Source organism: Rhinopithecus bieti, unplaced genomic scaffold, assembly GCF_001698545.2.
Source record: "Rhinopithecus bieti isolate Rb0 unplaced genomic scaffold, ASM169854v2 scaffold_1853, whole genome shotgun sequence".
Lineage (NCBI taxonomy): Eukaryota > Metazoa > Chordata > Mammalia > Primates > Cercopithecidae > Rhinopithecus > Rhinopithecus bieti.
This window is the reverse complement of record NW_016804151.1, coordinates 4,801,293-4,826,887: the sequence shown is the minus strand read 5'-3', so window position 1 is coordinate 4,826,887 and position 25,595 is coordinate 4,801,293. Positions and strand designations below refer to the sequence as shown.

At 38.3% G+C, this 25,595-nt stretch overlaps 1 protein-coding gene across 2 annotated transcripts in view; it reads right to left on the bottom strand.

The window, feature by feature from the left end:
• LOC108526286 (ubiquitin carboxyl-terminal hydrolase 32) overlaps positions 1 to 23,873 on the bottom strand; it is an 85,900-nt gene extending 62,027 nt beyond the window's left edge. Inside the window, exons 1-4 of one of the 2 annotated variants that reach the window (XM_017866968.1) lie at positions 23,853 to 23,873; positions 22,623 to 22,706; positions 18,929 to 18,990; positions 2,189 to 2,291 (exon numbers count right to left, since the gene is read on the bottom strand). In XM_017866968.1, the coding sequence (XP_017722457.1) occupies positions 2,189 to 2,291; positions 18,929 to 18,990; positions 22,623 to 22,706 (249 nt within the window). In that variant the 5' untranslated portion in view covers positions 23,853 to 23,873. Of the gene's footprint in view, positions 1 to 2,188; positions 2,292 to 18,928; positions 18,991 to 22,622; positions 22,707 to 23,852 lie in introns of those variants that run through there. The other variant, XM_017866969.1, reaches the window with a different exon arrangement.
• Between the last annotated feature and the right edge of the window lie 1,722 nt (positions 23,874 to 25,595).

Sequence of the window (25,595 nt, the reverse complement as noted above, 5' to 3'; positions counted from 1 at the left end):
AAAAAAAAAAAATAAAATAAAAACATTTAAAAAAAAATCTGTCAGTGTGCAGTTATTTGCATTTAAAAGGTTATTTTAGAAAAGAACACTTTTCTAATTAAAACATGTTCAGAGGATTATTAGTCAACTTACATTTCCCCACCTTATTAATAAGTTGCCATAGTTCTCTATTTAGTAAAACACTTTTCTAATTAATATGCACTTTCAGAAAGTACTGCTGTTACTCCACTTACATTTTTCCCCATCTTATTGAATAAATTCCCATAGTTCTCTGCCTCCTTTCTCTCCATATAAAGCGAAACTCCTCTCTTCCCAGGTTTCTTTTAACTCTAAGTTTGCCTTTATTTATTCATTTATTTTATGGGACAGGGTCTTGCTCTGTCACCCAAATTGGACTGTAGTGGTGCGATCATGGCTCACTGCAGCCTCGACCTCTCAGGCTCAAGCCATCCTCCCACCTCAGCCTTCCAAGTAGCTGGGACTACAGGCGCACACTACCAAGCCTGGCTAATTTAAAAAAAAATTTTTTTGGGCCAGGCGTCGTGGCTCACGCCTGTAATCCCAGCAATTTGGGACGCCAAGGAGGGCGGATCATGAGGTCAGAAGATTGAGACCATCCTGGCTAACACAGTGAAACCCCGTCTCTACTAAAAATACAAAAAAAAAAAAAAAAAATTAGCTGGGCGTGGTGGCACGTGCCTGTAGTCCTAGCTACTTGGGAGGCTGAGGCAGGAGAAAGGTGTGAACCTGGGAGGCGGAGCTTGCAGTGAGCCGAGATGCGCGACTGTGCTCCGGCCTAGGCGAGAAAAACTCTGTCTAAAAAAAAAAAAAAAAAAATTTTTTTTTTTGTAGAGATGGAGTCTCACTATGTTGCCCAGGCTGATCTTGAATTCCTAGGCTCAAGTGATTCCCCTACTTTCAAAGTCCTGAGATTACAGGCCCAGCCAGACTTCATTCTTAAGTAGATTTTAAAATTTGCATTTGACAGACGCATGCTAGAAAATAATATCAAATGCCAGAGTGGAGAAGGGAATATGTAGATTCTCCCATGTATACCTCTCTCTTACAACCCTCCCCAAATTTCTTTAGTGCACAAAAGGATTGTGGTAGGCAACAACAAACCAGGTTCATGTTCTTATCAGTGCAGTTCAGTCTGTTTATAAGGGACATGCTGCTAAGACGTCTATTGTGTTCCTACAGAAAACAAAACGTAATACATCCAAGACAAAACTATGTTATTCTTTGAGTCTATACTCATTAAAACGTTAACAACCACTCAATCTAAGGCCAAACTACAAATATAAAAACCAAAAAAGTATTTCAAAATAATGATTGATGCTGTACCCCAATGTTCTCATTTTCTATCCACACACACCATCATTATCTACCTACAAGGTCCAGGAAGTCATTTGCCTACTTTTTATTCCTTCAGAGACACCAAAGCCCGTGTTTCCCAATTAATAAATTTTACATGTGAAAATACATTAATAAACTCTGCAAAATGGAAAAAGGATGAGAAAGAATGATGAGATAGATAATGTAAAAAGTATGTAACTATCAATATTCTGATAATAAGCAGTGACAGAAGAAATACAGGCAAATAGGAATCAAATGATTAGAATTTTGGTTATTGATCATTTGGCAATGAGTATATATATCAACTGGCTCTCCAAGAAGGCAAATATTTGATTCTTGGCATTATTCTTTTCAGTTTTCTTGTTCTGAAAAAAAATTCCGTTTTAATGGAAAAGGTGAAATAAAGGACAATGTAAATGATGTAGTTGAGAGAACGTAAGCTTTAAAGTCAGTCCTTGGGTTTGATCCCAGATCTTCTACCCTGATCACGATATTCAGGTTACTTTTACTTTCAGCACCAGGTTCCCCAAAGGTAAAATGGGTATAATACTATCTTCCTCACAAGGGTGGTATGAGAATTAAATGAGATGTGAGGTATGTGATATATACAGGTACCCCCGTGCCCAATATTATCTTTTTTTAGGGTTGTTACAAGGGAAGAAATGTATGTGGAAGTGTAATCACAAAGCCTTACCCATAGCAAGTATCATATAAACACTCATTTCCTTTCCCTTTGAATCTTTATCTAAGTTGGAGCATTTTATTATTGGCTGGAAGACTGACGGAGTAGAAAATCCTGTGAAAAATGTAAATAGACAGGAATCTAACTCACGTATTTGACATATTCTTTCCACTGCTGCCACCACTGCATGGAGATGATAAACCAGTTGTGTCCTGGTTGCAGACCATACCTGCTCTCTCGTTCTAACCATCCTCTGTACATACAAAAGAAATTAAATACATCAAATAAAGCTGTATGAAACAGGTGGCGACGCACAAAAATTATCGTTAGAAGTTTTGTAAGAAAAACCACGAAACATTTAGATGTAATTAGGAGACACTGCCAAAATCCAATTAGTAAAACAACACTGTTTCTATTGATAAACCAATTTCAAGAGTCACGGGCTAGTATCAAGAACAATTACTTCAGGAAAAGATTCTAGGAAAAAATTAAAAATTAAAAAAAATTAGAAACACAGCTGGTGTTTCCAATTAATTAATTACATTTTTTGCAGAATGTTCATGTAACCAATGATGTTCTTCAAAACAGCCTTATTGAAGAATAATTTACATAAATATAAAACTTACCTATTTGAAGTGTACAACTCAGTGATTTTGATAACTTTACAGATATGTGCAACCAATACCACAATCAGTTTGAGAACATTTAGAACATTTCAATTAATCCAAAAAGACCCCTGTACCCATTTTTAGTCAATTCCTGTTACCACCCTCAGCAACAGGAAACCACTAATCTATGTTTTGTCTCTTACAGATTTGTCTTTTCTCAACTATTCATATAAATAAAATGATAAAACACATGGCCTTTTAAAAATTTGGCCTCTTTGACTTTGCATGTTTTTGTGGTTCATCTATTATTGTGGCAGATATCAGTTGTTTGTGCTTTATTACTGAATAGTATTCCATTGTATGTATCTATTACATTTTGTTTATCCATACAACACCTAAAGAACATTCAAAACTGGCAAGTCAGTTTCCAAAGTGGCTGTCCATTTAACATTCCCATCAGCAATTCTAGTGGATGTGAAGCACTGTTACACTGTGATTATAAAACAAAATCTACCATATCTATCTACCTTATCTATCTCTCTATCTCTATGTATCTATGTATGTATGTATGTATGTATGTATGTATGTATGTATGTATCTATCTATCTATCTATCTATCTATCTATCTATAGAATCTCACTCTGTAGCCCATCTATCTATCTATCTATAGAATCTCACTCTGTAGCCCAGGCTAGAGTGCAGTGGTACAATCTCAGCTCACTGCAGCCTTGACCTCCTGGGCACAAGCAGTCCTCCCGCCTCAGCCTCTCAAGTGTCTGGGACTACAGATGTACACTGCTATGCCCAGCTAATTTTTTTTTTTTTTTTTAACTAGAGACAAGGTCTCACTATGTCACCCAGGCTGGTCTTGAACTCACAAAAGTGTTGGGATTACAGACATGAGCCACTGTGCCCAACCAAAAACTATTTATTTTTGAGGTGAAAATGGCATAACGTGAAATTATTTCAAATCATACAATTCAATGGCATTTAGTACATCCAAAACGCTGTGTGATCACCTCTTATTAAGTTTCAAAACATTTTCATATACCTCAATTAAAAAGTCATCCATTAAATAGTTATTCCCCATTACCCACTTCCCCCAGAACTTAACAACCACCAGTCTGCTGTCTGGACCTATTGACTTGCCTATTCTGGATATTTCATATAAATGGGATGATTCAACACATGACCTTTTATGTCTGGATTCCTTCACTTAACATGTTTGTGAGGTTCAACCATGTTGTAGTATGTATCAGTACTTTATTCCTTTTTATGGTTGAATAATATTCCATGGTGTGTATATACAACATCTTGTCTAACCATTCATCCACTGATGGATGTACAGACTGTTTCTACCTTTTGGCTATTGTGAATAGTGGTACTATGAAAGTTGTGTTCAAGTATTTGAGTACCTGTTTTCAATTATTTTGGTAAATACCTAGAAGTAGAATTGCTGGTACATGGAAATTCTTGCTGAGGAACTGCCAAACTGTTTTCCACAGTGATTGCACCATTTTACATTTCTACCAGCAATATATGAGTCCCTAATTTCCCTACTCGCCAAAATCTTCCATTTTAAAAATTCTAATAATCTTACTGAGAAGTAGCATTACATTGTTTTGACTTGTATTTCCCTAATGACTAATTATGTTGAGCATCTTTTCATCTGCTTGATGATCACTGAATGTCTCTGGAGAAACTTGTATTCAAGTCTATTTTAGTTGTCTATTTTAAATTGGGTTGTTTGCTTTTTGTTGTTAAGCTGTAGGAGTTCTTTATGTATTCTAGTTACTAGACCCTTATTGGATGTATGTTTCTAAAACATTATCTCCCATTCTATAGGTGGTCCTTTCTGTTTTAAAAATAATATCCCTTGATGTATAAAAGTTTTAAGTTTTGCCAGGTACAGTGGCTCACACCTGTAATCCCAGCACTTTGGGAGGCTGAGGCAGGCGAATCGCTTGAGCCCAGGAGTTCAAGACTAGCCTGGGCAACATGGCAAACCCCCATCTCTACAAAAAATACAAACATTAGCTGGTTGTGGTGGTGCACGCCTGTGGTCCCAGCTACTCAGGAAGCTGAGGTAGGAGGATCACCTGAGCACAGGAGTTTGAGGCTGCAGTGAGCTGTGATGGTGCCACTGCACTCCAGCCTATGTGACAGTGTGAGACTGTCTCAAAAAACAAAACAAAACAAAACAAAAAACTTTCAAATTTTGATGAAATGCAGTATTTTTTTTGGTTGCTCATGCTTTTGGTGTTACAACTAACATTCCATTGCAAAATTTAAATAATTTTTGAGGAAAAAGTTTCGTTGGATATAGAGTTCTTGGTTACAGTTTTTCTGCCACTTTCAGCTCTTTAAAAAAATTGTCATCCCACTCACTTCTGGATTCCATGCTTTCTGATGAGAAACATGCTATTAATTTTATTGATGATCCATTGTATGGGACAAGTAGCTTCTCTTTTGCTTTCAAGATTCTCTCTTTGTTCTTGGCTTTGTAAAATAGTTTCATTATAATGCTTCTCAGTGTGGATCACTTTGTTTATCTTTCTTGAAGTCCAATGAGCTTTCTGAACATGTAGGTTCATGTCTTATGAAGTTTAGGACAATTATTTATTCAAATATTCTGCCGTTTCCTTCTCTCTCCTTTCCTAAGATTCTTATGTTGACACACATGATGTTGTTCTATGGGTTTCTTACGTTCTGTTCATTCTTCTTCATTCTGTTTTCTTTCTGCTCCTCAGTCAATAATTTCAATCGACTTTTATTTAACTTCTCTGATTCATTTTTCTGCCTGCTCAAATCTGATGGAGAACCCCTCTAATATATTTTTCATTTCAGTTATTATACTTTTCAGCTCCAAAATCTGTGTTTGGTTCCTTTTTATACTTTCTCTTTATTGATACACTCTATTTGTACATATATCATTCTCCTGGTTTCCTTTACTTATTTATTTATTTATTTAGTTTGTTTGTTTTTGAGATGGAGTCTCGCTCTGTTGCCCAGGCTGGAGTGCAAGTGGCACTGCAACCTCTGCCTCCCAGGTTCAAGGGATTCTCCTGCTTCAACCTTCCGAGTAGCTGGAATTACAGGAGCCCGCCACCACACCTGGCTAATTTTTTGTATATTTTTTAGTAGACATGGGGTTTCACCATGTTGGCCAGGCTGGTCTCGAACTCCTGACCTCAAGTGATCTGCCCACCTTGGCCTCCCAAAGTGCTGGGATTACAGGCATGAGCCATCACGCCTAGTCATTTTTCCTGGTTTCCTTTAGTTTGTTGTCCATCACCTCCATTACGTCTTTGAACATATTTAAGATGATTGATTTTAAATGTTTGTCTACTAAGTCCAATAACTGTGCTTCCCCAAAGATAATTTCTATTAATTTCCTCTGTGAAGGGACCACACTTTCTTGTTTCTGCAATTTTTTGTTGAAAACAACATTTTGAGCATTAATGATAACTCTAGAACTAATCATATTCCCCTCCACTTCAGGATTTGCTTTCGTTGACTGCTACAGTTATTTGTTTAGTCACTTTTCTAAAATATTTTTATAAAGTCTGTCTTCCTTGTTATGTGTAGTTTCTTAAGTCTTCATTTAACTTGTGTTCGAAAAGCTGGTATTCTGACAGTGATTTTTTAGAATGGCAGAAGCGGGGAGAGGGAGAGAGGAAAAGAAAGAGGGAGGGAGAGAGAGGAAGAGAAAGAGAAAAAAGGGAGAGAGAGAGACAAAGACAGAGAGACAAAGACAAAAACCACTACTGTCTTTGCAGAATGGCGCTGTGCTGGGGCATTCCTACAGTGGTTTACAACTATGCCTTAGCCTTCACTACCTGTATACTCTTAGTCTAGAAGCTCAGCCAGAGGTGAAACTGTAGGGGTCTTATAAGGTATTTTCTGACTGCGTATCTTGTTGTTGGCGTGTGCAAAGCTTTCTAAATTACCCAGTGTACAGTGTGCTTTTGGGTACCCTAATTTCCCAAGGAAACTCAAGTTCCCACCACTCCCAAGACTTTCAGCATTCTATTATATGCCTCAATTAAAATCTTTTACCCCAGGTGACTGCAGGTGGCTGGTTCGTGTGCCTTACAGAACTTCTGAGGAATGCCCCTGCTTTTCCATCCTGGATAAATTCTGAGTTAAGTATAATATAGCTAAGCATCTTCCAGTAGCTTTTCTGGTAGCCCCAGACTGTTTACACAAACACAATTTGTTTTGTTTTGTTTTGTTTTGAAGACAGTCTTGCTCTGTCACCCAGGCTGGAGTGCAGTAGCGCAATCGCAGCTCACTGCAACCTCCGCCTCTCGGGTTCAAGTGATTCTCCTGCGTCAGCCTTCCAAGTAGCTGGAACTACAGGTGTGCGCCACCATGGCCAACTAATTTTTTGTATTTTTAGTACAGACGGGGTTTCATCACGTTGGCCAGGCTGGTCTCGAACTCCTGACCTTAACTGATCCATCCATCTTGGCCTCCCAAAGTGCTGAGATTACAGGTGTGAGGCACCGCACCCAGCCTGACAAACACAACTCTTTATAAATAAGCTGTGCTCTGCTCTCTCTGAAACCAGGGACCATGTGGGTTGCCATCTTCAAGGCTGCCATTACTAAACCAGACAATGGCAAATATATAAACAGGGTTTTAAATAATTTTTATAATTTTTTATAATTTTTAAAAAATCAACATTTGCTTAGTTTCTATAAATCTTTGTCTCTTTGTTCAGAGTTCTGACAAAGTTGAAATTGGCAGTTCTTTATTTTTCAATGTTTCTGTGGAGAGACAGGCTCTTAGAGCTACCCACTACATAATTTTCACTGAGTCACTCCTCTCATTGTGCTTTTAATTTGCCTTCTCTGAGGAAGCAGAACATCTTGTCATGTACTTATATTAGCGATTCATACATGTATAGTAAGAGTCTATTCAACTCTTTTGTACATTTTAAAATTAGATTTTCTTGATGTCTTAATGTGTTGTAACAGTCCTTTATATATTCTGGACACAAATCCTTTATCATATATATAATTTGCAAATATTTTCTCTAGAGCTGTGAGGCTGTAGCATTTATTTTCTTAATGCCCTCTCTTGAATCTCAAAAGTTTCTAATTTTTTCTATGTCTTACACTTTTTGCCCCATTTATAAATTGTGCTTTTGGTGTTATATCTATGAAATCTTCTACCCCCAAATCACGAAGATTTTCTACATTTGCTTTTCTAGAAGTGTTATGTTTTTAGCTCTGACGTTTAGGTATATGGAATCCATTTTGAGTACATTTTTAAGCATAGTGTGAGGTAAGGGGTCTAAAATAATCTGTTTGCATATGAATATCCAATTTTCCTGCACCTTTTCTTTTTGTTTTTTAAAGAGACAGAATCTTGCTATGCTGTCCAGGCTGGCATGCAGTGGCTATTCACAGGTGCGATCACTGCATACTCACACTAAAGTTGTGAACTCCTGGGCTTAAGTGATCCTCCTGTCTCAGCCTCTTGAGTAGCTGGGACTACTGGCTCAGCTCCTTCTGCACCATTTTTTTTTTTTTAAAGTCAGTCCTTTCTCTACTGAATTTTCTTGACATCTTTAAAAAATAATAAAATGATAATAAAATAACCATTGACCAAAAATATAAGGGTTTCCTTTTTTTATTTTTTGAGGCAGAATCTCACTCTGTCACCCAGGCTAGAGTGCAGTGGCATGGTCTCAGCTCACTGCAACCTCCGCCTCCTGGGCTCAAGTGATTCTCCTGACTTAGCCTCACGAGTAGCTGGGACTACAATCGTGTGCCACCACGCCTGGCTAATTTTTGTGTTTTTAGTATAGATGGTGTTTCGCCATGTTGGCCAAGCTGATCTCAAACTTCTGGCACCAGTGATCCGCCCACCTCTGCCTCCTAAAGTGCTGGGATTACAGGCATGAGTCACCATGCCTGGCCAAGGGTTTCCTTTTAAAATGTCAATTCCATTTGACTGATCTCTATGATTCTACTTATTCCAGTTCTTGATTAATGTATCCTTAGGTAAACTGTGAAATCAGGAAGTCTAAGTCTTCCATTTTCTGTCATTATTTTGAAGTTGTTTAGGCTAGTCTGAGTTCTCTGCATTTCCCTATACAATTTAGGAATAGCTTGTCAATTTATAGAAAAAAGCTGGGATTTGATTGGGTGTGTTTTGAATCTACAGAACAATTTGAGAAGATTGCCATCTTCAAAACATTAAGTTTTCAAATCCATTTACTTACATTTTCTTAAATTTCTGTCAGCAATGCTTTGAATCTTTACATGCACAAGTCTTGCACTTTTTTTGTTGAATTTATTTCCATGGGTTTGATTTCTTTTGACAATATAGTGAATGGAGCTGTTGTCTTCATTTTAATTGTACTTTCAAATTATTCTATCTAGTACATGACAATTCAATTGATTCCTTAATTATTGATCTTGTATCCTGTCATGTTGCTAAACTCATTTTAATTCTAACAGTTTTTCTGTGAATTCTTTTGGGTTTTCTACACATAGGATCATGTTATCTGCAATTACAGACAGTTTTATTTTTCTTTACAATCTGGATGCCTTTATTTCCTTTCCTTGCCTGATTTAACTAGCTTGAAGCTCTCATACAATGTTGGTAAGTGTGGCAAGAACAAGTATCCTTTCCTGATCTTATGGGAAAAGGCTTCAGTGTTCTACCATTAAGTATGATCTCAGTTGTATATTTTTCAAGATACTTTTTAGACTGAGGAATTTCCCTTCCCCAAGGTTTTGAATGAGCATGACTGTGCTCTAGTAAAATGTTATTTATGCTCACTGAAATGTGAATTTTATGTAATTGTAAGGTGTCACAAAATATCCCTTTTGGTTTTCTCAAAGCCACTTAAAAGGTAAAACATTTTAGCTTGCAGATTGTACAGAATCAGGCAGTGGGCCAAAGTTGGCCAATATGCCATAGTCTGCTGACTAAGTGCTGACCTAGTATATGGTCTATCCTAGACAATACTCTGTGTACATTTGAATATGTATTCTGTTGCTGTTGGCTGAAGGGTTCTTTGGTGGGTGCATATATCATCGTTTATCATAATAAAATGTCTCTCTGGCTCCAGTAACTTGTCTTTTGTAACCTAAAAGCCATTTTTTTTCTTAACAGTAAAGTGATTTTAGTTCACCTATGGTTATATTTGTATGGTTTTATCTTTTATTCTTTTACTTTCAACCTATTTGTACCTTTGAATCTCAAGTAGCTGGATTATGTTTTTTTGTTGAGATGGAGTCTCGCTCTGTCACCAAGGCTGGAGTGCAGTGGCGCGATCTCGGCTCACTGCAAGCTCCACCTCCCAGGTTCGTGCCATTCTCCTGCCTCAGCCTCCCGAGTAGCGCCTGGGACTACAGGCGTCCACCACCACGCCCAGCTAATTTTTTCGTATTTTTTTAGTAGAGACAGGGTTTCACTGAGTTAGCCAGGATGGTCTCGATCTCCTGACCTTGCAATCTACCAGCCTCAGCCTCCCAAAGTGCTAGGATTACAGGCATGAGCCACCGCGCGCGGCCAAGTAGCTAGATTTTTAAAAAACAATTCAGTCTAAATCTTTGGCTTTTGATCATCTGTTCAATCTGTTTATATTTAAGGTAATTACAGATGTGGGTTTATGTCTGCTATTTAGTTATTTGTTTTCTATGTATCTTTCTTCCTCTACTCCTCTACTTCTTTCTTTTGTGGTAAATAGGTATTTTCTAGGAATTTAAATAGGTAACATTTTAATGCCTTTTTAAATAAAACTATTTTGGGGGATCATTTTCTTAGAGATTGTTGTAGGGTTTACAATATGGATCTTAACATAGTCTACTTTATTTTTTATTTTATGTTTTTGAGATGGAGTCTTGCTCTGTCGCCCACGCTGGAGTGCAGTGATGCCACTCAGCTTACTGCAACCTCTGCCTCCTGGGTTCAAGTGATTCTCCCGCTTCAGCCTCCCAAGTAGATAGGGTTACAGGCATACACCACCATGCCTGGCTAATTTTTGTATTTTTAGTAGAGATGAGGCTTTGCCATGTTGGCCAGGCTGCTCTCGAACTCCTGGCTTCAAGTGATCTGCCTGCTTTGGCCTCCCAAAGAGCTGGGATTACAGGCGTGAGCCACCGCACCCAGCCAACATAGTCTACTATGTTTGATTGATACTAATTTATTCCAGTAAAGTATAGAAACTAAAAAAGTATAGAAACTAAAACATAGAAACTTTGCTCAAATATAGCTCTACTTTCTACTCTCATCTTTGTGCTACTGTTGTAACTCATATAAGATCATTATATGTTATGCGAACAACATGCTTTTATAATTATTGTCATATAAAAATGTTTAAATACATAGAATAGTTTATACTGTCTTTTATTATTACCTATGTGATTTCTACTATTGGTGCTCTTTATTTTTTTTTGGCAGTTTTTATGGTTTTATTTAAACATAAAACGTGCATATGAGCGGCTGTCTACTTATTTTCTTCACTGCACAGGCTGGCATTGGGATTGGTGACTCTGATGGCCAGCTGGGCTGCTCTTTCCACAATGTCTTTGCAGTTCTTGGAGGAAACACTGTGGGCAATCTCAGCACATTTGTTGGACATTAGCAGCACTTTCGGCTCCTTGACGTTGTGGACCAGGAACTTCTGGAAGCCACTGGGCAGCATGTGCTTTGTTTTTTGTTGCTGAACCTTCCACAAACTCTGTTGTCAATACCTCTGGGTTTTTGTCAGTTACACTTAGTTCTGACATATCAGTCTAACTGATGCTGGATGAACTTCTTGGTTCTCTTTTTGATGATCTTGGACTTCACAAGGGGACTAAGGGCAGCTATGATGCCGCGTAGGGGATGGCTGCCACCTCTATAGGCACCGTCAAGGAAGAGAGCCTCTTTATTTCTTCACGTGGATGTTAATTACTGTCTGGTGTCACTTCTTTTCAGCTTGAAGAACTTCCTTTACTATTTAAAGACAGATTTCCTGGTAACAAATTCTCAGTGTTCATATAGGAATGTCTTTAGTTCACCTTCATTTCTTTTTTTTTTTAAAGTTTTTTTAAAAAAGGTTTAAAAATGTTTCTATTAAAAAATTTATTATATATAATAATAGTATATATTTATGGGGTACATGTGATATTCTGACATATGCATACAATGTGTAATGATCAAATAGGGTAATTAGGATATTCATCACCTCAAATATTTATCATTTTTTTGTGTTGGTAATATTCTGAATCTTCTAGCTAATTTGAAATATACAATAAATTATTTTTAACTATAGTTACCTACTGTGCTATTGAACACTAGAAGTCATTCATTCTATCCAACTGTATTTTTACAGTCATTAACCTCTCTTCAATATCATCCCTCCTGCCCTTGCCAGCCTCTGATAACCATCATAATACTCTCTAATTCCACAAGATCAACTTTTTTAGCTCCCACTTAAAAGTGAGAACATGTGATATTTGTCTTTCCATACTTGGCCTATTTCACTTAACATAATGACCTCCAGTTTTATCCATGTTGCTGCAAATGGCAGGATTTCATTCATTTTACGGCTGAATAATATTTTATTTTGTGTGCGTGTGTATATACATGTATACATATATATAATATATATTTTTTCTTTTTTTTTTTCTTTTTTGAGACGGAGTCTCGCTCTGTCGCCCAGGCTGGAGTGCAGTGGCCGGATCTCAGCTCACTGCAATCTCCGCCTCCCAGGTTCACACCATTCTCCTGCCTCAGCCTCCCGAGCAGCTAGGACTACAGGTGCCCGCCACCTCGCCCAGTTAGTTTTTTGTATTTTTAGTAGAGACGTGGTTTCACCATGTTAGCCAGGATGGTCTCGATCTCCCGACCTTGTGATCTGCCCGTCTCGGCCTCCCAAAGTGCTGGGATTACAGGCTTGAGCCACCGCGCCCGGCCTATTTTCTTCATCCATTCATCAACTGATGGACACTTAAGCTGAATCTGTATCTTGGCTATTGTAAGTAGTGCTGCAATAAACACAGGAGTGTAGACAGCTCTTTGTTTTACTGATTTCCTTTCTTCTGAATATATACTCAGCAGTGGGATCACTGGATAATATGGTGGATCTCTTTTCAGTTTATTGGGGCACCTCCATACTGTTTTCCATATTGACTTTACTAATTTACATTCCCATCAATAGTGTACTAGCACTTCCCTTTCTCCACATCCTCATCAGAATCTGTTATTGTCTTTTTTATAATAGCCATTTTAACTGGGAGATAGTATTTCACTGTGGTTTTGATATTTTGATTATGATTAGTGATGTTGAACATTTTTTCATATGTCTGCTGGCAATTTGTATGTCTTTTTTTTTTTTTTTTTGAGACGGAGTCTCGCTCTGTCGCCCAGGCTAGAGTGCAGTGGCCGGATCTCAGCTCACTGCAAGTTCCGCCTCCCGGGTTTACACCATTCTCCTGCCTCAGCCTCCAGAGTAGCTAGGACTACAGGCGCCCGCCACCTCGCCCGGCTAGTTTTTTGTATCTTTTTAGTAGAGACGGGGTTTCACCGTGTTAGCCAGGATGGTCTCGATCTCCTGACCTCGCAATCCACCCGTCTCGGCCTCCCAAAGTGCTGGGATTACAGGCTTGAGCCACCGCGCCCGGCCTTTTTTTTTTGAGCAAGGTCTATTCAGATCACTTGCCCATTTTTAAATTGGGTTATTTGGTTTTTTGTTATTGAGTTGAGGCCCCTATATATTCTGGTTATTAAAACCTTGATGGATGGATAGTTTGCAAATATTTTCTCCTATTCTGCTGGTTGTTTCTTCACTCTGTTGATTGTTTCCTTTGCTGTGAAGCTTCTTAACTTGATGAAATTCCATTCGTCCATTTTTGCTTTGGCTGCCTGTGCTTTTAAGGTATTATACAATGTCATACCACTCAAATGAATGTCCAAAAGCATTTCCCCAATTTCGTCTAGTAGTTTAGGCCTTAGATTTAAGTCTTTGAATCCATTTTCTTTTCTATTTTTTTTTGAGATGCAGTCTCCCTCTATCACCTTGGCTGGAGAGCAGTGGGGAAATCTCGGCTCATTGCAACCTCCGCCTCCTGGGTTCAAGCAATTTTCCCACCTGAGCCTCCTGAGTAGCTGGGATTACAGGCGCCTGTCACCATGCCCAGCTAGTTTTTGTGCTTTTAGTAGAGATGGGGTTTCACCATGTTGGTCAGGCTGGTTTCAAACTCCTGGCCTCAGGTGATCCGGCCACCTTGGCCTCCCAAAGTGCTGGTATTACAGGCATGAGCCACCTCACCCAGACTCTTTAATTCATTTTGATTTGATTTTTGTGTATGGTAAGAAGTTGGGATCTGGTTTCATTCTTCTGCACATGGATATCAAATTTTTCCAACACCATTTATTGAAGAGATTGTCCTTTCTCTAATGTATGCTCTTGGCACCTTTGTCAAAAAAGAATTGGTTGTAAATGTGGGGTTTTTTTTTTGTTGTTGTTGTTGTTTTGTTTTTGAGACAGAGTCTCGTTCTGTTACCCAGGCTGGAGTACAGTGGCGCGATCTCCGCTCATTGCAACCTCCACCTCCTGGGTTCAAGCGATTCTCCTGCCTCAGGCTCCCGAGTAGCTGGGACTACAGGCGCATGCCACCAAACCTGGCTAATTTTTTGTATTTTTAGTAGAGACGGGGTTTCACTGTGTTAGCCAGGATGGTCTCGACCTCCTGACCTTATGATCCACCTACCTTAGCCTCCCAAAGCGCTGGGATTATAGGCGTGAGCCACCGCGCCTGGCCTGGATTTATTTCTGGGTTCTCTGCTCTGTTCCATTGGTCTATGTGTCTGTTCTTATGTCAGTACCATGCTGTTTTGGTAACTATAGCTTTCTAGTATATTTTGAAGTCAGGTACTAATTCACCTTTATTTCTGAATTACAGTTCTGTTAAAGAATTCTGGATTGACAGTTTTTGCTTTTTTGTTTTTTTTCCTTATATCACTTTCTCATACCACTGCATACTGAGCTCTACTGTTTCAAAAAGTCAGCTGTTTATCATATTGTGGTTCCTTTCTATATGACGAGTCTTTCTGCTCTTGTGGCTTTCAACTTTTTCCTCTGTCTTTAGTTTTCAACACTTTGACAATGATATGTCTAGGTGTGAATCTTTTTGTGTTTAACACAGTTGGAGTTCATTAAGCTTCTAAGGTTAATAATTTTCAACAAATGTTAGAACTTTCAGACATTATCTTGTCAAACTTTTTTCTGCTTCTTTCCTTCTGAGACTTCCATTATGCATATTTTGGTAGACTTCATGGTGTTCCACCTTTTGTGAAACTCTGTTCATTCATTTGGTCTTCTTTCTCTCTTTCTGATGAAATAATCTCTATTGATACATACTCTGTTTTGCTGAATATTTCTCTGTCAACTCAAATCTGCTAGAATTTCTATTTGATTCTGTTTTAAAATTTCTATCTCTTTATTGCTATTTTCTATTTGGACAAGTCGGTGAGATCATACTTTCCTCTAATTCTTTAAATATAGCTTCGTTTAGCTCTTTGAAAACATTCATAATAGCTGCATTGAAGTCTTTGTGTGCTAAGTAGAACATCTGGTGCCACCTCTGAGACAGTTTCTACTATTGTTTGTTTTTTTCTTGTATATGGGTCACACTTTCCTGTTTTATTCCATGTCTCATAATTTTTTCTTGTTGAAAACTGAACACATTTGATACTTTATATTAGCAACTCTGGATTCTGAACCCCGTGTGTTTTGTTTTGTTTTGTTTTGTTTTACAACTTCCCGGAACAATTCTGTAGAGTTTAACTTCCCATACAGTATCTTGCAATGTGAAGCTGCTCAGCTTCTTGTTGTTTTCTTTTTTATTATCTCTGTTTTTATTGTTAAGCTTGGCTTTCTTGGGTTAGCCTAACTTACTGGTCAGCCAATGACTGTTGAGAGGCTGTGCTGAAACACCTTGAGCCAGTAACACTCGCATTCTTTTCCTGATGGATCTGTACATGGTTTGGGGAATGCATTTAAAGTTCAGGCAGGTTACAAGCCTACCCTGGCTTTTACTTTCTGCACATGCAAGGCTTCGCCTTCAATTAGGGAGGAATAAAGGACTAAAGCCCACTTTGGTTTCTCCTGAGTTTGTGTATAGCCTTGTACAAGTAGTCTACAGATCACTGGGGACATGAGAAAGCTTGTTAAGGCTCACTATGGTGATCCTGTTCCCTGTCAAAAATTTGACTGGTCTGTTGTTAGTCTGCTGCTTCCCCTAACCAGTATTTTATCCCCAAGCTGGTGATGTCAGTTTCCCCTCATTGTTTACCACCATGATGGTATGTATTTGTTTTATAATATCCTTGGAGAGGCATTTATTCATGCTCTCCTTCAAATCATAAATCAGACTGTCAGTGCATTCTGACCTGCCCTGTGGAACTATCATGCAGATTTGCTGGATGGGAGGAAATGAAAGCTGCTCCTCATTAAATTACCACACACTTCCATTGTTCTCACCAAGGATTAGTAGTTCTTGAATAAATGCCTCTTAATTTCTTGTATATATTTGGTCAGTTTCCAGAGTCCTGAAATGGTTGTTTGACAATTTTGTTTAGTTTTTTAAGTGCTTTTGGGAAAAGGGTTTGCTGAGATCTTCACTCGGCCATTCCAGAAATCATGATAATTTTTTTTTTAACAATGTACTGACTATAAGTTAGAGACAAATATTTGTTTCACCTCATTGCATATGAACCAACCTGAATCATCCTTTAAAAATTATCACAGTCAAATGAATTTTTATAAGTAACAGTAGAGGCAAAATAAAATAACACTGAAAATGAGTAAACAAATTTAAAAAAAACCCCAGATGAAATGAACCAATTTGGAACCAACAATTTTAAATCTAGACTTATTAAAAAATACAAAATACAGAAAGCAGATTATTGGTACTTCTAAGAAAGAGGTCCTAAACTTGATTCTGCCAGTCCCATGTAATTTCAGGTCCTCAACTTCTATAAATCTCAGTTTTCATTTTTACAAAATGGGAGACATTAATTTCATGCAGTTATTCTAAGGGCCAGATGAGATAATGTAATTACACGTATTTTGCAAATAATAACTTTCCATGAAAATATAAGATTATATCAACCTTATTTTTTGAAATAGGGATGCTATGAGTAGTTGTAAAATAAGGCAATAAATATAAATATGGGCTACATAGCATTCTTTCTATCTATGCTAAGTGATATTTACTTCAGAATATATTACTATAGTAAATTAGACTGTAATAGAAAAAAAGTCTTGAACTCAGGAGTTCAAGACCAGCCTGGGCAGTACAGTGAGACCCCATCTCAAAAAAATCCAAGACAGAAAATAAAACAAACAAACAAATAAAAACTACATGAGACTGGAGTTTTATGAAAGCAACATTTAAAAAAACAGATTTTGCTTAATCTTCTTTAAGAAATAACCATGCTGCTTTGCATATGGAGTGGCTACCCATTTATTCCTTTCTTTTCTTTCTTTTTTTTTTTTTTGACAGTCTCACATTGTCACCCAGGCTGGAATGCAATGGCATAATCTTGGCTCACTGCAGCTTTGACCTCCTGGGCTCAAATAATCCTCCCACCTCTGCCTCCCGAGTAGCTGGGACCACAGGCGTGCACCACTGAGACTCGATAATTTTTTTATTTTTTGTAAAGACAGGGTCTTTGCCGGGGCACGGTGGGCTCAAAGGCTGTAATCCAGCACTCTGGGAGGCCGAACTGGCGGATCACGAGGTCAGTTGAGATCGAGAACCATCCTGGCTAACCGTGAACCCCGTCTCTACTAAAAAAATACAAAAAAAAACTAGCGGGCGAGGTGGCGGGCGGCCTGTAGTCCCCAGCTACTCGGGAGGGCTGAGGCAGGAGCGGAGGGAGAATGGCGTAAACCCAGAGGCGGAGCTTGCAAGTGAGCTAGATCAGACCACTGCACTCCAGCCGGCGACAGAAGCGAGACTCCGCCTAAAAAAAAAAAAAAAAAAAAAAAAAAAAAAAGACCAGGGTCTCACCATGTTGCCCAGGGGCTTGGTCTCAAACTTCCTGAGCTCAAACAATCACCTGCCTTGGCTTCCCAAAGTTGCGGGGATTACAGGCTGAGCACTACACCTGGCCCCTTTACTTATGCTTAAATAAACTTGCTTTCATTTAAATAAATAAATAAATAATAAATAATAACCATTTTTAAAAACTTGTATTTAAAAACTTAGAAATATATCTACTACTTTAACTATCTATGTACTAACTGGCATGTCCTGTTTAAACGTTGGAATATGTAATCTGTTCTCAAAGGTATTCCAAACAACTCTATTTTAGTAAACTCCCATCTATCCAGAAATCCAAGCCACAAGAAACTACTGAAGAGTTTGTATGCACAAATACTTTCAAGAAAAAGTCAGTGACAGTACCTATTGAGAGTTTATTTTAAAAGCAGAGTTTACTAGAAATTCATTCCTATATTCTGAAAACTATCTACACCAAATGTGTAGCATAACAGCAATGTCACAAAGCAATGAAGATACTCAAGTTATTAAAAATTAGAATATAGCTATAAACATGCTACCTTTGTTTTAAAATATAATCCAGATATTTATCTTAAGTATCCATCCTAAAAGTAAATCCTTAAGCCAAGACATAGAGACTTTATTAACAAAATTGGCTCCAATAAGCTTATATTAAAAAAGAATAATAGAGGATGAACAGAGCTGCAAACCAATCATTTAAAATTATATTCAAGAAGGCTTTATTCTATATAATATTAAGTAGTATTTTATATGATCTAGGAGTGAAAATAGGGCAGGGAATATATAATAGGGTTTTCAGAATATTCCATTTTTATATAAAGCGTACAATATCATTGTGGGCATATGTATTATATGAATTATTAAAATGTCTACAGCAATTATTCTTAAATTATCTATAAAATCTTTCTCTGCTTTTTGTTAAGCTCTATTCTAATTTTTCCAATCAATAAACATATATTTTTGGTACTAAAGAAAAACTGGTTTTTTATCTCATTATCAGAAATCAAATTTACGTGTTCAAGTGCAATTTTAATGTTAAACAGAATTTGACCTTCTAATTAATCTTATAGTATCTTCCTTATCTAAGGAGGTACTTTAACAAAAAATATTTCAAATATGTAACTATTTTTCTATTTTTGAGAAACAGTTAATGATTACATTAAAATAGGACATGCTGTTCCTCAGTAACCAATATATTTCAAGTATTTGAAATTTCAACTATATAACTGAAACTACAAATTTACCTAATAATTTGTCCTTCTTCTTCTGGAGTAGCTGGTCTTAACCCCAGAACTATGTGACACACCTAGGGAAAAAAATGGTAAATCAAAGTTTATTAACTGCATACTGTTTCACATTCTCTGCATGAGACCCACTTCTTAAATGGGAATCTGAATTAGCAACAGCTTTCAACTCATGAATTATCAATTATTCACTTGAGCAAATTTTAACTTTAGCCTTGTGGTTTTGGGGTTTTGTTTGCTTTTTTTAAATAAGCCATTCCAATGGAGGCTAACTTTCAAATCTCTAGGTAAGAAGGGAAGAGAAAGGGAAAGAAGAAAAAGGGAAAGGGGAAGATATTACCTCAGGAACAGATTTCAGAATAATTCTTCTGACACTTGCATATGATAGATTTTATTTTATTTATTTTTTTTTTTTGAGGCGGAGTCTCGCTCTGTCGCCCAGGCTGGAGTGCAGTGATGCAATCTCGGCTCACTGCAAGCTCCGCCTCCCGGGCTCATGCCATTCTCCTGCCTCAGCCTCCTGAGTAGCTGGGACTACAGGCGCCCGCCACCGCGCCCGACTAATTTTTTGTATTTTTAATAGAGATGGGGTTTCACCGTGGTCTCGATCTCCTGATCTTGTGATTCGCCCGCCTCGGCCTCCCAAAGTGCTGGGATTACAGGCGTGAGCCACCGCGCCCGGCCGATAGATTTTAAATGGCCAAAACACTCAGCCATGTGTGAGATCTTGGCAAATAAAAGCATAATTCAATATTGTATCATTAACCTAACAAGCTAACTCTATCAATTTAAAAACACAGATAAAAATAAAAACAATTTAGCATAACTGTCTGCTCATTGTACATATAAGCATAACCAAATACGTGACAAAGCACATATAGTAAAATATAATAAAATTTAGGTTCAGGGTGTTTCCTGAAAAAAACTTTGAGCTTTTCAGTATAAAATGTTGGAAGCATACACATAAGCAAATCTAAAGTATATGTTTATTCATAAGTTAAGAGTCACAAAAACAGTGCCACTCCAAGTCCACAGTAAGAATGACGAAATAGGTCAGGCGTGGTGGCTCAAGCCTGTAATCCCAGCACTTTGGGAGGCCGAGATGGGCGGATCACGAGGTCAGGAGATTGAGACCATCCCGGCTAACATGGTGAAACCCCGTCTCTACTAAAAAATACAAAAAAAAACTAGCCAGGCACGGTGGCAGGCGCCTGTAGTCCCAGCTACTCAGGAGGCTGAGGCAGGAGAATGGCGTAAACCCGGCAGGCGGAGCTTGCAGTGAGCTGAGCTCCGGCCACTGCACTCCACCCTGGGCGACAGAGCGAGACTCCGTCTCAAAAAAAAAAAAAAAAAAGACAAAATAGCAAAGGCAAAACTAAAAGTCAAAATGCTATACTCTGTGAGAGCTACAACATGACTCAGACACAAACTTAAGTGACCAAAATATTCATACAGTGAATATGAGATAAAGAGTACACTAAATATGTTCGTGTACAAACAGTATATGAACTGTCAACTGTACATGAGCAATACATTGAATATGTTCATGTACTGTTCATACAATAACTTCGTATACTGAATATGAGATTGTTACTTTAAAAAATAACAATAGTTCAGTGGCCGGGCGCGGTGGCTCAAGCCTGTAATCCCAGCACTTTGGGAGGCCGAGACGGGTGGATCACGAGGTCAGGAGATCGAGACCATCCTGGCTAACACGGTGAAACCCCGTCTCTACTAAAATACAAAAGCTAGCCGGGCGAGGTGGCGGGCGCCTGTAGTCCCAGCTACTCGGGAGGTTGAGGCAGGAGAATGGCGTAAACCCAGGAGGCGGAGCTTGCAGTGAGCTGAGATCAGGCCACTGCACTCTAGCCTGGGCGACAGAGCCAGACTCCGTCTCAAAACAAAAACAAAAACAAAAACAAAAAAAACCAATAGTTCAATTTAAAAAAAAAAGCCTACAGAACCCACTACTGAGGATATTATTTTAAATGAGATAAAAATAGTTGACCAGGCCAGGCGTGGTGGCTCATACCTATAATCCTAGCACTTTGGGAGGACAAGGTGGGCAGATCACTTGAGGTCAGGAGTTTGAGACCAGCCTGGCCAATATGGTGAAACCTCATCTCCACTAAAAATACAAAAAGTAGCTAGGGGTGGTGGCACACACCTGTAATCCAGCTACTCAGGAGGCTGAGGCAGGAGAATCGCTTGAACCTGAGAGATGGAGGTTGCAATGAGCCCAGATTGCACCACTGCACTCCAGGCTAGGCGACAGACCAAGACTTTGTCTCAAAATAAATAAACAAAAATAAAAAACAGTTGACGAATTTTCATGTTACCAAGCAATTCTGTTGTGTTTATAGTGGTGATCTATATTATTTTCACATATATTTTATAAAGCCATCAACTTGAATCTATGCTGAAAATTATAACTTGTAATAAAGCAAATAATTGATTTACAGGCCTATCAGATTATATATGTTTTAAATACATAAAACTTAGTCATTAGCTCTCCGGAAGAGACCAATTTCCATTTATTCCAACATAGATGTGTTGCAGACAAGTTCGTTATTTAAAATGGTAGATCATGATACGTATAAACATACTAAACCATTCTGACCTTCGCAGTGGTAAAAGGAAGATAAAATTAGAAGAAACTAAAATAACCACTATTAAATCAAGTTAAATATTTATGAATAACTATAAAAATGGGGAAACTTAAATTATCCTTAAAAATCAGAGCAAGAGAATTAGTTTAACTAGGACAATAGTTAAAATTTGGCAAGCTCTATGACTTAGTGTTGACTTCTGGTAGCTTTCATTCTTTCCTTCCCGCTTAATCTTTCTTGGACCTTCTAAATAATAAAAATTAGGAAACAGCCTCATACCTTCAATGATCTCTTAATCAGAGAGATTGTATTCTTTGAAAAACTTGGGCTGGGCGTGGTGGTTCACTCCTGTAATTCCAGCACTTTGGGAGGCTGAGACAGGAGAACTACTTGAGCCTAGGAGTTTAACACCAGCCTGGGCAACATAGCAAGACCTGTCTCTACAAAACATACAAAATTAGCCAGGTGTGGTGCCACACGCCTGTAGTCCCAGCTACTCGGGAGGCTGAGGAAGGAGAATCACCCTGCCTGCACAGTCAAGGCTGCGGTGAGACGCTTGCACCACGGCACTCCAGCCTGCATGACAGAGCGAGAGCTGTCTCAAAATTAAAAAAATAAAATAAAATAATAAAAAAAGAAAAGAAAAATGTATAGCTACCTCCTTATGATTCATCTTTCTGGTCATACTGCCTTACTTATTAGGAAGGCTATTTATTTATTTTATTTATTTTCTTTTAAAAAAATTATCCTGGTCAGTCTTATTACAAGGAAGCCCTTTTAAAAAGACAATAATGAAGAAACTAGCAAATTATGATGGCTTTTGCAACTTACTCTCTATATGTCTGTGTACTACTCTAAAATGAGTTAAAATAATCTACATCCCACTTTTCTATTTCCCACATCACATTTTGAGAAACTTCAGCAAGCACCCATCTTTCAGATGTGTAATGTAGTTCTGTTTTTTTTTTTTAAATAATATATGGTTTTGCAGCCTAGATACAACAACTCTGACTACTATATGATGGAAAAGATGTAGAAGTACTGGTATTACTACCCTCTGTTGCTGTTATTTACCTTAAACATACCTGGAAAAGGAGGTTCAAAAACTCATTGGCAAGAACATTTTTCACACTCCAGATCTGATAGTCTTCCAGAGTAAGATGACCCATCTGAAACAGAGACACTCATGTTAGGAACATCTTCTTTTCTTTTCTTTTTTTTTTTTTTTGAGACAGAGTCTCATACTGTTGCCTGGGCTGGAGTGCAATGGCGCAATCTTGCCTCACTGAAACCTCGGCCTCCCGGGTTCAAGTGATTCTCCTGCCTCAGTCTCCCAAGTAGCTGAAATTACAGGTGCCCGCCACCATGCCCAGCTAACTTTTTGTATTTTTCAGTAGAAACTCGGTTTCACTATGTTGGCTAGGCTGGTCTTGAACTCCTGACCTCGTGACCCATCTACCTTGACCTCCCAAAGTGCTGGGATTGCAGGCGCCCACCATGATCTAAATGTTGACTAACATAGAAAAGCAATTTCTTCCTCTTTACTTTTTCCTAACTCCCCTACAATGCAGAAGGTAAACTAGTTCAAGTTCATTCCTGTATGTTTCCCTAAATGCATTCAATAGGAAAATTTTACAATTTGTGGTAATGCAAACATATATAGTTTAATCATACATGGTTGGTAAAATTCACTAAATATCTGGGAATTTTATCAACTCAGTAAGAAATACTGCCCGTTTTCTTTAAAAGGCTTAGATAACTAAATCAATAAAGATGTTCTAGTAACATTATTTGTCCTCGCTTCCTTTTATGCCTCAAATGTATTGGTGGCAGTCTGTACTATTAACAAGGAAAATATATATATACATTGTTTTCTAAAGAGAAAAAATATTGACTTGCAGAATCACTGAGGTGTATAGATCAACTGTCTTATAATCAAACAATAGCATGTGAGGGATTTAATAGAAAAATCACTGGGCATGGTGGCATGTGCCTGTAGTCCCAGTTACTCCAGAGGCTGAGGCAAGAGAATCGCTTGAGCCCAGGAGCATGAGTCCAGCCTGGGCAACATAGCAAGACACTATCTCTTTGAAAAAAAGGTAATAATAATAAAGAAAATCCTCCAAATCAGGGTAGAGAAATAAGCTAAAGGTAAAGTAAGAAAACAAAACTCCTTTTGTTTTTTCAAACAAGTTCACATCCAAAAAGTAGAAGGCAGGGAAAGGGGTAGGCAAATCACTAGATTATGACTAACACTGAATCACAGAATCTTTCTTATCATGATCACTTTTCAAAAAATTGTCCTGTTCACTTACAACAGAGGAAGTGCTGTGATAAGGGTTTTTTTTCCCACTCAAATCAGTACAGCAGAGGTCCTTGAATAATGTTTCATTCAACATCATTTTACTATAATGTTAATAAAAAAAAAAATGGATTCCCAGCTGGGGCCACTATCTGTGTGGAGTTTGCATATTCCTTCCATGTCTGCATGAATTTTCTCCAGGTTTCCTCCCACATCCCAAAGACATACATGTTAGGTTAACTAGAGTGTCTGAATTGTCCCACTATAGTGTGATATCTGTTGCTGTGAGGAGAGGAACATCAATGCCAGCACCATGGCAACAGAAGAACCTCAAAGGCTATGTAAGATCTGCCAATCTCCCAAATCAAGTATACAAAAAATTGGTGAAGAGAGGGTTTGAATTCACACTTATGGTAGCAGGTGAATCTGGATTGGGCCAGTTAACATTAATCAACTTATTATTCCTCACAGATTTGTATTCTCCACAGTATCCAGGTCCTTCCCATAGAATAAAACACACTGATGAACAATGTGATTTCATCATTCCAAGAAATACATTGGTAAGAACACACGTGCAGAACTTGAAAGATGTTACTAATAATGAAGAACTACAGAAGCAGAAAACTGGCAGCTGTGACATAACGGAGTTGATAACGTTACCAAGCAAGGGAGGCTTGCTGCCTGATGAGATAGAAGCCAATACTATGACGTTGGGTTTTTGAGAAAAGCAAAGCAAACAGGTCAACCAAAAAGGAGATGGCAGTCCAGCTCAAGTCTGTCTCCCTGTGCTGGTTTTAAGGCAAGAATTTTATTTAAAAAGCCTTATAGGGTGGATTCTGGGATTGGCAGGTGACTGCTAGAAGGAGAGGACTGGAAAGTCCTTGGGCATGCACAATTATTTCTTCATGTTACTTCATGGATCGCATGTGGAAATTGGGGGGAGTCAGTATGAAACATGCAATGGGAATTAGCAAGCTCATCCTGCGTAAACTCTAGTTAGCCATATTGGTTCTAGCCAATTCAGCCAGTTTTTAAAATCTCACAATGGAGAGAGGGTTAACATTTCAGCAAGTTGTTATTTATTTTATTTTGTTTTCTAAAAGAGATACAGGATCTCACTCTATCACCCAGGCTGGAGTGCAGTGGTGTGATCACAGCTCACTGCAGTCTCAAACTCCTAGGTTCAAGGGATCCTCCAGCCTCAGCCTCCTGACTACAGGCACAGGTTACCAAAACTGGCTTACAAAAAAAAAAAGGAAAACACAAAAACACAAAGTCTAGTCATGCTGCCCAGGCTGGTCTTGAACTCCTGGCCTTGCAATCCTCCTACCTTGGCCTCCCAAAGTGCTAGGATTACACAGGCGAGAGCCACCACACAGGCCACTTTTTTGGTGTTTTTTCCCTTCAATCTGCTATTCTGCACACTCAAGGAGTTCTGCTGGTTATCGGTTTCCTACTCTTTGGGGAAAAGTTTTAGTTTCAGCTTTTTACTAAGTTGTTTCTTTTCTTAGCCGCTATCCTGTAAGCCCAAGACTATAGTCATTGGTTTCTTTAACTCTTTAGGGCACAATATCAATAACAGAATAAATGGCAGCTTACTAAGAGTCTTCCTCTAGCACAAATGGAAGAAGGAAAAAGGGAGCAAGTAGGTAAGATGAAGAAGATGGGGATCAAGGCAGCAGGTATTTGAGATGGTCAGTAAGTAGTTCAAAACCTGAAGGATTCTGAAGTTGAGCTCCAATGGTGCCATGAAACG